The following is a 12,714-nucleotide window of genomic DNA, read 5'->3' as shown; positions in this document are numbered from 1 at the left end:
ATTACAAAAAAAAATTATATAATTAATCTTTAATTAAAATTGCAGAGTTTTATTATTTACTAACTTTATATTTTTTCTTAAATTTTTATCAAGTTTTATAGTAAATAATAATTTTCCACTTTATGTTTAAATCCAATGTTTTGTTATGTTGGAGTATATTTTTAAAGTTTATCAAAAAGTTAATATTAAACAAGAAATGGTCAAAAACTAATGTTTGCTTCAACCTTGACGGACTGTTACTCAATTTTCAGTGCAAAAACCATAGTGTGACATCACCAAGCAACCAGTCAAGCGTGATAACTTCGATGCTGTTGAGCAGCGATGATGACATATTGCAAACGATAGTGCGCATGCGCAGTAGAGAGGTGCCTTGCGATGAGGTCATCAACAAAGTCATGCTCTCCTCCGAAAGATTGATTGGTTATTTCAATAAATATAGAGATGTTAGTTTAGTTTTTTAGCTTATTGTTTATTTGTTTAGCGTAGGAAGTGTTGTTTTATACTATTGAGTAGAGACAATAATTTATTTTTTTATATAACCATAATTTTTTTCTAAAATTAGTTTTTTAGGTCTAAGAATTAAAACTTGAGTTTCCTAAAATTAAAAAAAAAAACTATGGTTGAAAAAATTTTTACGCTAGTTTTTTTCATGGGAAAAGTTTTACAAATTTTTTTTATGGGAAAAGTTTCGGTCATTATAAAAGATACCTTGTTATAATATTTTTTTAATTTACTTTTTTTAAGTTTTTTATATGCTGCAATTATACCTAAACCTTTTAACTTAATAGTTATATATCTAAAACCTATGTAATCCAAAATGTTACTTTTTTTCTAATCCTTTGTTTTAAATCCTTAATCTTTACCCTGTTTCCCCATAGCATTATACTCAAACTTTAACCTAGGAATAAATTAAATTAACTCATGTTGGCTATTATTAAAAATCTATTTAGTATTTAATTAGGAAAAAGTTTTAACCAAATTGTTGTTTATGAAGAAAATGCTTCACTAGACTTTTTCATAAAGAAACGTTTCACTTTACTTTGTTTTTTAGATAATTGCTCCGACTTTTTTACTCAAACATAAGTTAGTAGCTGCATTATTTTATAAGTTTTAGTTAATAAACACTTTAGTTAGTGTAGTTACTAAAGAATATGTTAAATCCACAAAAGTTTTGCTTCTACTAAAATTACTGTTTTAATTATTTCTAACATTCTTTACAAACTATTGTTTATATTTTTTTATATCCTTTTTCTTAAAATTAAATAAAACTGTTGTTAGAAAACTTTTTACACTATTTTTTTTCATGGGAAACTAATTATTAACATTCTTTACAAAATAATGCATATATTTTAAATCTAAAAAAAAAACTTTTTTTATATTTTTGTTTCTTATCTTTTTTGAAACATCCTTTAAAACAGCTATCAGAAATTGAAGTCATGCTCGGCATTTTGTCAAAGAAAAAATTTGACAAAAATGACTTGAGTTGTTGGAATAAAATACTTCAGCTGTTAGCCGTTACTCCTAGCAAGCGCAATTTCATCGACTCCCCGTACTTGTACGTTTCCGATCTTACGAGCCGCGTGCTCTGTCGGTTGATTGAAAACCTGATAAGTCTTGAGAGTGAGGAAAAAAGCCTGTTTGTGGATGTGTTGAACAAGAACTTGGTACGTTGTGTATTTACATGCTTTAATTAGATTGCCGTTATAGAATTTACTTAGATTTGTATGTATAGGAAAAGTTTGAAGAGTTTCCAAGACTCCACTCCTTGTGCTCTAGATTTGTTCAAAAACAGCTAAACTCCAAAGAAGAAAATTTTGATGAAGTGGTCCTAAAAGTTGTGCAAACAAAAACTGAAGTTTGTTCTTTTAATTAATAATAAATTTACTATAAAAACCATGTGTTTTATATTTATTTTTATTTATTTCTATTGTGTACAACAACACATTTTCGTATAGAACTTCTTTAACGACTCACTGAAACAATCTTGCTGGGGAGAATGTTTTTCCTCGCAAATAGTCATCATGCTGACGTATGCCGATGATGACATAATCAATTCTATCGTTCAACATGAGGTGTGTTTAAACTTAATAATCCATTGAGCTTGGTTCGTTTTTTAATATCTACTAACAAAAGTTTTACTTGCAATGACTATTTACAGTAAATTTTCGGTTTTTTTTTTTCAAAATGCTTGAATTTTTATTTTGAAACTTTATTCGTAAAAGAAAGTAAATTTTGAACTGTGTATAACTTAAATAACTTTTATAGGACAAAGCTTAGTTTCTTATTAAACTTTGTAATAAATTTAATCCGTATAATGCTAGACATTTGACATTAAACTAAAAAAACTTACTACTTTAATCTTAAAACCTGTTTTTCTTTTTATATTTGAGTTTTATCCACATTTTTTTATATATTGGAACTGTTATATATTTTAATATAGTATTCTAGTTTATATATGAAAATTATTTTTTATTTTTACATTAGTTGTCATAAATATTTAGAGATTCCAACTGAAGTTTCTGATAACTTGCTTGAAAACGTTAAGAAGGCAGGAACGTGAAGTTCTTACAGTTTCCAGTTTGAATGAAACAGGAAAGTTGTTAGTTTTGTGGTTGTACCTGTATTTCTTACTTTGTTTTCTAAAGTTAAGTTTTGTATAGTTGCTATTTGAAAATTTTAACCAGTACTATTTTAAGTTTTTTTAAGTATTAAGAAATTACAATCAATTTTTATCTGCTTTAAAAACTGTTATTTTAAATTAGCATGTAAATTAGTAATTCTGTTTGTAAAACTATGAAAAGTTTTTATGAGTTAACAGTAAAATTAAGACTAAAAGTAATGTTCTTACTAACAAACATTTCCATTAATTTATCGCCTTTTTAATCCCATGCATCATTATTTAGGTGTCTTTGGAAAGCTGCAAAGAATAAAGTGTTACTAAAAATCCAAAGTATTTGCTCCAACGTAAATGATGAAGTTTTAAACCATCGCTATTCAAGCAACGGTGTGTCTTATTTTCTACAAAATGTTTTTTTTTGTTGTGCTTTTTAAAATATTTTTTTTAATCAAAATAAAACTTCAATGATTTTTTAGTTATAATAAACTTTCTTCCGACTAATACCTTTATAGTCAGCAATTTTTAAAACTTTATATTTTTAGATAAAGAATTTAAGCCAGAGCTACTTGAAGTGTTTAAAACAGAAAGAGAAAATCTACTTGTTTTATCTAAATGCTTGTTGTACTTACCAGATATTGAAAAACAGTTTTCTCTTTTATATTGTCAAGTAAGTTCATTATTATACATAAGTTTTGTTTGTTTGTAGGTACATACTGTATATGTGTAAAAATCAAATTGAAATAAACATAATCTAATTTAGTACGAGATTTGGAATTTCAAAAGTGAAAAAACTTTCCGAAATGATAACATTAAAAAGATTCTAAAACTTTTGTTGAAATCATTTAATAATGAAAAATATTTGTTGATGTCCTATGTAGAGTTACTGAGTGCAATCTATGAACATGGTAAGTTGTTTAATCAAAAGTATTATGGCTAAGTTGTTGTCAAACTCCTTTTTTTTCATTAATGCATAAATTTTCTTCGTTTGAAATAAAGTTTAAGACTAACTACTATCACACAAATAAATTATAAAAAGTTCAAAAACCGTTCTTTTTTCAAATAGTTTTGTATTGAACAAAACAGTCAAAGAAAGCAAACTAAACTCTCAATATCCCATGCTGCCACCTGAGTTTGACGAAAAACAAACCAAAACAATATTTGATGACAAGTCGAGTCTGCTCGGCTGCAACTTGAGACTGTCTGTAATTTTCCACTCAATTTTCACTGAACGTCACTCCTCATGTGAAGCTGTTGATATCTTCACACCTCGCGTTTTGAAAGCTTTCAAAAGCTTGGTTAGTGCTATATTTTTTGTTTAACTTACTGTTTTATAATTGTTTAAAAGTACAAAGTTAAGTATATTTAATTTATATGTTCTTTTTTACTGGTTTTTTCTCCAAACCTTTAAATTCAGCTTTTTTTTTTGAATTTATCAGACATGTCTGATTTTTTTTCCTATTAAAACCTAGTAATAAATAGAATGTTAATTCGCAATTGTACCAAATAAACTTTTTGACCAGTAAATTGAGCAATTTTTAATAGTAAACACAGATAGTTATAAATTTGTTAACGAAAAGTAATGCAACGTTAAAAATAATAGGTCATTGAAATATGTCGAAATGAGTATTTCACCTCGTACATACGAATACCTCCCTCGATATGGAAGTTCGGATGGAGTTGCCGGATAATCGAGGATCACAAGTTTGATGCAGGCGAAATTCCTACTGATTACCTGCAAGAAAACGACGTGCTAATCAGCAACATATCCATACTCAACAGTATCGGTTAGTTTAAAAAATAGTAATTTCAAATTGGTAATTTTATAGAGAATCTTATGGGTATCAAAAAAAACAAATTTGTATCTTCATTGTGTTTTTAGTTACACAACTCTCTTTTTGGTGTTAGCTGATAGTCTTAGAAACGTTTTTTCTTGAACTAATTTTTCAGGTTGGAACAATAGACAACAATTTGAAGAAATTTGGACAAAAATGTTGGGTGTTCTAGTGTCACAACAGTCTCTTATAAATCCACAACAAAACGGACAAGTTTTACTTTTTTTTTTTCTTTTTTTTTTTTGAAAAAACTCGTGATAAGTATTTTCTACATTCGGTTAGACTTGTTTTTTTTTTGTACTAAATTTCTCCTAGTTCAATTTAATAAGTACAGCGGTAAACAAAGACGCTATTTTACAATATTTTATGTTTTTCTCAAAATAACTTTATTCAACAGTTTTCCTTTAGGCTCTCGAGTATAATTTACTTTGTTAACAAACCTTATGATTTTTCTCTTCATCATCTAAAATAAAAAAATTCTAAAGTTTTTAAAAAGACTAAAAAAATATATAAATAATTAAACTCAAAAAAATAATTGTCTTTAATCTTTAACATAGTTGTAAGTTGCAAGGTTAACACTCAGAATAACTCAGGCTAGTTTGAAATTTTTGAAAAACTCAAGACTAATTTTTTAAAATTTGAAAAAACTCAAGCTGACTCGGGCTTAATTTTTTTAAACTCAGGCTATTTTGCATATTTTTCTTATATCTCAGACTAGTATATGTGACTCTAAATCTTTTTTGGCTTAAAAATAGTGTTTTTATTAAGTCCTTTTTATTATAATTTTGTTTTTTTTTAATATTTAGGCTTGGTTAACAGCAATTCTTTTTAAGTTTTTAACTCAAATAAAGTATCTTATTTTAATTTATTCATAAATTCAGGTTAAGTCAGGCTGAATTGTTTTCTAAGTTCCTAAAAAGAATAAATAAAAATGAAGTGCAATCTATTAGAGTTTATTTTAGCTCCAATTTTTATTATTTTCTACTGGATTCCGACGACAATGTTTTTTTCGCGTAGCAATCATCTGGGGACTATGGAGAAGATGAAGAAACCACTGAAGCGTGTCAAACTTCGTGTCTTTCAGTTCGCGCAATGACGTCACTCATCATGAGTTGCTCGTTAGCGCCGCAAGCGGGCCATCCTGATGCTTCCCGCTACCAAGTGTGTGCTAAGTGTATTTGAAATAGCTTATTTTAATGTATGAGCTCTGTTTATTTTTTTGTTTATAAAATGTTTTAAAATCATAAGTTCATGTAATATTGACCAGTTTAAAAGTTGTTTTTAAGTTTAAACTTATTGGTAAGTTAGCATATAACTGTGCATAATACATTTATTCAGTATAAATACTTTAATTTTCAGCTCTTGCAAAAAAGGATTTCAAATTAAAATTTATTTGAATTTATGAAATTACCAAATGTTTTTTAAATTTTTCAACTTAAACATGGTTTAAAGTCCTACTAATAGTGAGTGATAAAGTTATCTAATAGTCAACAATTGAATAAATTTTATTAATGAATGTTGTTTATTACAAATTTTTATTTTATTTCACTCAAGGTTGAGCATCGAGTATCTGGTGGCAACAAAGTCCGCGTTGCCATGTCAACCAAATCGTCCCGTCAACTCCTCAAGGTCATCAACCTGCTCAACCACCAGACGACGGTTAAGTCACGTAACAGTTGCCATGGCGATCCTGATTTCACGCCAGCCAATCACAAACAGCTACCCAACGAAATTCAGTACGAAAACTCGGAGTTTCTGTCGAAATACTTGCGAGTGCCGAGACGAAATGTGTACAATTTCGGACAAGTTTGTAGTTTTATAATAATAAAGTTCTAAAAACATTTATTGGTTAACTAAAGGCTAAACAATGTAAGTTTTAACCAAGTAATATTTTTGTTTTTCAAAAGATTTTACTTTAGTTTGTTACACACCTTATTTTATTCAGATAAGTGCAGATTTTTTCCGTTCTAATTACAACTTACAAGACGATTATGACAGTGGAGATATTGTTTCGTTCACTTCTGACAGTGAAAATGTATCTATTAACACGGGTAATAGTTATTGGCTATAGACTTTTTTTTGTACAACTATATCTATGACGCTGGGTTTTTCATCCCAATATGGTTTCTTACTTTTAATATTCAGGTCTGCTATACGTTTAGGCTAACTCAGTCTGGTTTGATACTTTTGAAAAGACTCGGGCTAATTTGAAAATTTTGGGGATTTTCTGAAAAACTCAGACTGACTTAGGCTTCTTTGATCTTCTTTTTCAAGAAAATCTGGCTAAATTACACATTTTTTGAAAACCTCAGGCTAGTATTTTGTTCAAAATTTGATGTGATTGAGTTGAATCAGTTTTTTTCCTTTTTCAAGTTAACTTATGTTCTTCAATTTAATTGTTAATTTTATGGTTGTTGTTTCAATTATCAGAAAAGGTTAGTTTTAGATTTTATAGATTTATGCTAGATATTTTAGATTTTGGTCTTGACTGCCATACAAATTTACAAAGCTTAAGTTTATGAATATTATAAAAAAGTTAGAAACTAAGGTTTTGATCGAATTGAGACTAGAAATAGTATCAATTTGATAAATTAAGCTTCTTTATATAGTATTACTCGGAAGTATTTGTAAACTAGTTAATTAGAGTTATAAAAAACAAAGTTTCCTTATAAAAAACAAAGTATAAGTTAATTCTTATCTACTTTATATGCAAATAAAAGTGTAAACTGTTTTTATTTGAAAGGAGGAATGGACGATTATGACGACACAAGTTCTTCAAGTGATATAAGCGATGTTTTCGAAGAACAACTGAAAATTCAGCAGAAACAGCTAAAAATTGAACAACAAAAAGTAAGCTTCTTAAAATTTTGCCCAAGACTTTTGTCAGCTTGATAAAAACATGAAACAATTTACCCTTTGTAGTACAACTAATTAATTTTGTTTGTTTAGTTAATATTTAAACGAGAAAAAAACTATTTTATTTATTCGTTAAATCAGGGTTACCCAAAAGGGGCAAAAATTGCTGATGCATAAATATTTTGCCATATAAAACCTATTATTTTCTAAAGTATGGGCGAAATTACTACCTTAGTTTGGTAACTATTGGTTTAGATAGCTTATAAAATTACTAAAACACCAATATTTTTAATGAATTTATTAAAGCTACCCAAACTACCAGTCGACTACTATTTAGACTTTTCAACAAGATTTCTGAAAAAAAAATTCAAACTCTTTCTTTTAAGATACTTAAAACTTTAACATCTCAATTCCTTTACAGGCAATCCAATCGGCTTCTTCGGCTTTAGCCAATCAGAAGTCTTCAATCGTGGATGTGCATTCGTGCGTGCAGTTCATGCTTGACCTGATCGGCGAGTGGATCGGCGTCGTGACGCAACAATTAGACGTCGTTACGTCACAGAACAGGCGGGTGACGTGCGAGTACCTGAGGTGTTTATTGATGATGTCGGACCTGTTCACCATGAAACATCAGTTCGAATGGTTGTTCATACAATGCACCGAACTGATCAAGTTAGAACTGAAATATAATTTCACTAGTTTTAGCTGTTCACTTAAGCGTGCTTTTTTTTATATATTTTATTTGAAAGTTTGTAGCTCAGTATTCTCCTAAAAAAGTTAACATAAATTTTTAAACGAAATGCTTTCTGGCATCTCTGGTTGGTGATATGAAACTGATGTATTTGTTAAAAGTCAACGAAAGTTGTTATATATTTTTAGTTGGAGCACCATAAATCAAACTATGGTGATGTGCGACCTACAACGGGTTTTATTGTCTAGCTTAAAAGGTATACAAACCAGCCTAAATTTAAAAATTCTTTTAAAGGAATTCGGATATGCTATTTTTCATATGAGAGTAAGCAAATATGTTAAAACAGTGCTTTTTTTGTTTGAAAAAAAAAAGTTAACAAAGTTTATATAAAATACGGCGGTCCGTGAAAGATGTGCCATATTTAACAATTTTAAGCTCAATACTTAATAGTAACTTATGTAAAAATTTTCCTTAAAGTTGTAAACTATATTCATAAATACTATAATTTTAACAGAAATAAAGAAAGCCTTTGATAAATTATTTTCTTTAAGATAAAAATTATGACAAATATTAATAATAACATACTTACAACAACAGTTAATAAAAAATCGTAAAATATTTATTTAAAAACCATTTTTAAACTTTTTTTTTAAATACATTTTGAAGTGTATAAAGTATTTAAAAAAATTAGAATTACTTGTTTTTTTTTTCTATATTTACTATAAAACTAGCTTAAAGCTAACTTTAAAATTGGAACAGCTTACTTTTTTTTATAATTTTCATTTACTTCCAAACCATTAGTTTAAATAGAGAAAAAAATTATAAAACATGAAATTTTAAAAGCGACTTAAAATTTTATTTTTAGTTGAAGTCTTTTTTTTTTATTAAATTTTTTCTAAAAGTGTAACAAATTCTATACATAAAAAACAACAAATAAACAAAAATAACCTCTAGTTTGAATTTTAGCATAGATCTAGGTTACAAGCCTACTTCTCTCATTTTTTAATTCTCTCAAATTCTATCGAAAAAATGTGCTTTATATTGCACTAAAAAGCCTTGCGTGCAAGCGACTGCGTGGCCTAATGGATAAGGCGTCTGACTCCTAATCAGAAGATTCCGGGTTCGAGTCCCGGCGTGGTCTACTTTTTCAACTTGATTGAAATAGTTTTAGTTTGTAAATCGTAACAAATAACTTATTTTTGAGATTAATTAGTATATTATATATTTAATTTTGCACTGAAAATTATTGTTAAAGCAGGATCAGAATAAAACAAAATAAAAAATATCAATTAGTATAGTTTTTTATCATACTATAAAAGTATTAATCTTAAAACTTTAAAGTTTTTTTTGATAAAATTAATGACTTTTCAGAGTTTCTCACTTTATTTTATATCCTGATAAATAGGCACTTTTTTTATTGTAAATTTGTTATTATTTTAATATCTTATTTGATAGTAAAATTTTAATCAAAAAAGGTTGTAAGGAATAGTATACATTTAAAACATTTTAAAAAGTTAAATTTAATAAAAGGATCTTATGAAGTAATTAATTATGTCAGCCTTTTAACTTTTAGATTAAAAACTTTGTCCTGTTCTATAAAGGTAGCATTTTAAACAAAAGTTTAGGTTTAAAAGCATATAATTAATGTTGGGTAAATCAAATACTTATACTAACATTTAAACGTATATAAACCAGTATTTAAAAGTTATAAAAATAGTAAACTTACTATAAAAAATCAAATAGAATTTTTTTATTTAGATCGTTTCAAAGAAACTTAATATCTATTTTTTAACTTATACAGCAGCTCAATAAGCAAAGAAGATGAACTTATCGAGCAATACTTGTGCTTATTATTATGCAAATCTGCTACTTTACTTGGATTAGTAAGTTTTACTGGTAAATATAATGTAATTAATAAAACTTCATAAAAGCTTAAAAATAATTGATTAAAGTACTACTTTCAAAAATAAAAAACTTAAAATTTTTGACTTTCTACTGACCAAGATTTTTTTTTGAAAAAAGTTTTGTTTATGTTCTGTTTACTTAATTTAACTTTTAGTTGTTTGTTTGATACTTTTTCTAGTTAACTTATGTAATAAAACCCAAAATTAAACTGTTAAACAAACAGTCTTCTATAAAATATTTATCAATTCAGAGAAGCGAAATGGTGGATTTGGTGAACACTTGCATCGAAAACCTACTCAGCCCCGCCAAACTGGGCACTTGCCACGCGGTGGGGCTATATAGCTTCCTGTACCTGCTGCAGCACCCCACCAACCTGCACTCAACCTTCACCTACATGTCCAACTACATCATTGTCGTCTTCCAGCAGCTAAACATGTTTGTTTTGTTTTCAGAAAAACTAAATTTATAATAAGTTGAATAAGTAAAATGTTCTGTTATTTCTTATAGTGAAACTTAATAAAAAACTCTGCCTTAACAATTTATCCATTCTATATTTTCTAAAAAAATTATTTTGCAAATTAACTGTTGTGTTAACCTGTAATGAATATAAGATTAAAAATTTTACATAATTTTAAGTTTTTGGTTATGTGTTCTTAAATCGGTTTTGTTAAGGTATTGATTTAGAACAGTCAGGAAAAATTTTCAGCTAGATTTGTGGCAACCCTGTATACATGTTTGCATTTTCATAAATGTTGGTGATAACATTGTAAATCAATAATAATAACCTAATTGGTTTTATGTCAATACTAGAAAAAACACAAACTTTTTCATAGTTTGATTAATATTTCGTAAAACTCTTTCAGGGAGGAAACAGAAGGTGATGTTGAACTGAACGAAGAACTGAAGGTGATTGCGGTTACATGCGCGGTTGAAATGATCCAGATATCCAACACTGTCACCTCACCTGCCAACAACCAGCAACTAGTGGTCACCAGCTACTTCATCAACACCGTTTTGCAGGTTGTTATTTGTATGTTTTATTTAAAATTTTAAATTGTATTGTATAAGTAAGGGACCTTGTAAAGCGTTTGAACATTGAACTAGAGGTCGTTTTGTTTAAAAACATTATACCTACCATTACTACATCTCTTTTCTTCAATGCGAACTTTGAAAATTTATCAAAAACTCGAGAAACACCGTTTTTTAATTTAGTAATTCCTGCAATCAGACTTTCATCACGCTGGTGACCTCCGACCAAACTTCTTGCCGCCTCTATGACGCAACAATGCAGGGCTTGCACAAGCTGATCACGTCCTTCGCGCTTTCGCACAACCACTGCGAGTCGGCATTCAAGTCGTGCGGATTGGAGCTGCTGTCGGATGTCAGCCAATCAGAGAAGCGAATGAAGGCTTCGCTGCACGTCGTTCTCATTTCGATGTACTGCGGTGAGTTTTTGTAAATAAATAGTAATAAATATAGAATAATGGTTGCGCTACTGGTCTAAGTAACGTGTTTTTATATCTTATTTTCTTAACAGTTTACTTTTGTAATTTTAACTGTGTTTCACTACAATTCACTACAAGAAACATAGTACTATTTAGCTTTGCAATTCTTTTTGAATGTATAAAACGTTAAGTTTTGTTAGGAGCAAATAGTATAATCAAACCAATGTTTACTTCTACAATCAACTATCTTCTATCAATTATCTAACCAAGTGAACATGAATAGAGTTTCAAATCTTTTTTTTCTCTATACTCAAGGTCAAATAAGAACAAATTCGAATTCATCTCAAGATTCAACAGAAATGTTGGACGTTGTCGAAACAAGACTCCTCGCCATGGAGAGAGTTTCTGTGCTTTTTGAACGGTTCGTTTGTTTTAATTAAAGTAAGTTTTGATTTCATTTAAATGTTTTATTTTATAGTTTACATCATATGTCTATAAGTTTATGATATAGTAGAAACTTAATAATCTTTTTTTTTTTCGTAGCTTTTGTTAAGTTTATTTCCTTACTTTTTTTTTTTTTTTTTTCAAAACTCTATATATTCTTTTTTTATTAGTTTTAACTAAATTCAAATTATTGTTTCATTTTTAGTTATAAATACAAATATTATTAAGTGTTTAAATTATTTTATGTATTAAACTATTCTATTATAACTTAAGCAACTAAAACATACTTTAAAATGTTTTTTAAACACCAGAATAAGAAAAGGAACAATTTACGAAGCCAAACTGATATGTAAACTGCTTGCTGTTTGCATAAACGACTTCATATCAAAACAAGACGTCATCAACAAAATTATCGCTGAATTTCTTTCCAGCGTTCAGCCTCACTCTAACATGCTTGCCTACCTACTCTTCGAAGTTGGTTTTATTTAATCTTTTCAGGGTTTTAAGATATTTGACGCTTATTTATACTAATTATGACTTAGTACAACTTCAATTATTGATTTTGTTTACTAATCTTTACCATAAAAAAATTATGTAGTTTTTAAATCCATGTAAAAATAAAAATATATTTTAATTTCTCTTTTAATATTCAACAGATTTTCCAATTACTGCACAATAAGGAAGACTGCATAGTGATAAGGGAGTGGGTTCTGTTGTCGCTAGGCAACGCGATACAGCGGCAACCAGTGAACACCAGCGTATGGTGTCTCACCATTTTGTTTGCCAGCTCGTCTAACAACCATTTCATCGTTTCTTTGTTAGTTTCAACTGTTTTACTTATTTTACTTAAAAGTTATGAGCACAAACTATACCTAAAAAATTATAATAATCTACAAAAAAAAGTACTTCATAAATTGAATATTT

General features: G+C 28.2%; 1 protein-coding gene and 1 non-coding gene across 5 annotated transcripts in view; both read left to right on the top strand.

Annotated features, from left to right (window-relative positions):
• Window positions 1-12,714, top strand: part of LOC145831221 (huntingtin-like) — a 39,371-nt gene that overhangs the window by 25,692 nt on the left and 965 nt on the right. For 3 of the 4 annotated variants that reach the window (XM_082938368.1, XM_082938369.1, XM_082938366.1), the window contains 23 exons: window positions 252-443; window positions 1,419-1,664; window positions 1,733-1,855; window positions 1,956-2,072; window positions 2,502-2,599; window positions 2,904-3,004; window positions 3,160-3,284; window positions 3,378-3,522; window positions 3,701-3,912; window positions 4,218-4,401; window positions 4,565-4,662; window positions 5,467-5,610; window positions 6,004-6,255; window positions 6,395-6,500; window positions 7,193-7,299; window positions 7,727-7,977; window positions 9,798-9,879; window positions 10,152-10,336; window positions 10,765-10,921; window positions 11,130-11,346; window positions 11,662-11,767; window positions 12,102-12,264; window positions 12,447-12,607. In XM_082938368.1, coding sequence (XP_082794494.1) covers window positions 252-443; window positions 1,419-1,664; window positions 1,733-1,855; window positions 1,956-2,072; window positions 2,502-2,599; window positions 2,904-3,004; window positions 3,160-3,284; window positions 3,378-3,522; window positions 3,701-3,912; window positions 4,218-4,401; window positions 4,565-4,662; window positions 5,467-5,610; window positions 6,004-6,255; window positions 6,395-6,500; window positions 7,193-7,299; window positions 7,727-7,977; window positions 9,798-9,879; window positions 10,152-10,336; window positions 10,765-10,921; window positions 11,130-11,346; window positions 11,662-11,767; window positions 12,102-12,264; window positions 12,447-12,607 — 3,572 coding nt within the window. Of the gene's footprint in view, window positions 1-251; window positions 444-1,418; window positions 1,665-1,732; window positions 1,856-1,955; window positions 2,073-2,501; window positions 2,600-2,903; window positions 3,005-3,159; window positions 3,285-3,377; window positions 3,523-3,700; window positions 3,913-4,217; window positions 4,402-4,564; window positions 4,663-5,466; window positions 5,611-6,003; window positions 6,256-6,394; window positions 6,501-7,192; window positions 7,300-7,726; window positions 7,978-9,797; window positions 9,880-10,151; window positions 10,337-10,764; window positions 10,922-11,129; window positions 11,347-11,661; window positions 11,788-12,101; window positions 12,265-12,446; window positions 12,608-12,714 lie in introns of those variants that run through there. The other variant, XM_082938370.1, reaches the window with a different exon arrangement.
• Trnar-ccu (transfer RNA arginine (anticodon CCU)) lies at window positions 9,065-9,137 on the top strand. Its single transcript has one exon. It is a non-coding gene; the product is annotated as a tRNA-Arg (tRNA).

The sequence above is a fragment of the Thalia democratica genome, chromosome 3 (assembly GCF_965202585.1).
Source record: "Thalia democratica chromosome 3, ktThaDemo2.hap1.1, whole genome shotgun sequence".
Lineage (NCBI taxonomy): Eukaryota > Metazoa > Chordata > Thaliacea > Salpida > Salpidae > Thalia > Thalia democratica.
Note: the sequence above shows the minus strand (reverse complement) of the source record. Positions and strands in the feature narration are given on the sequence as shown.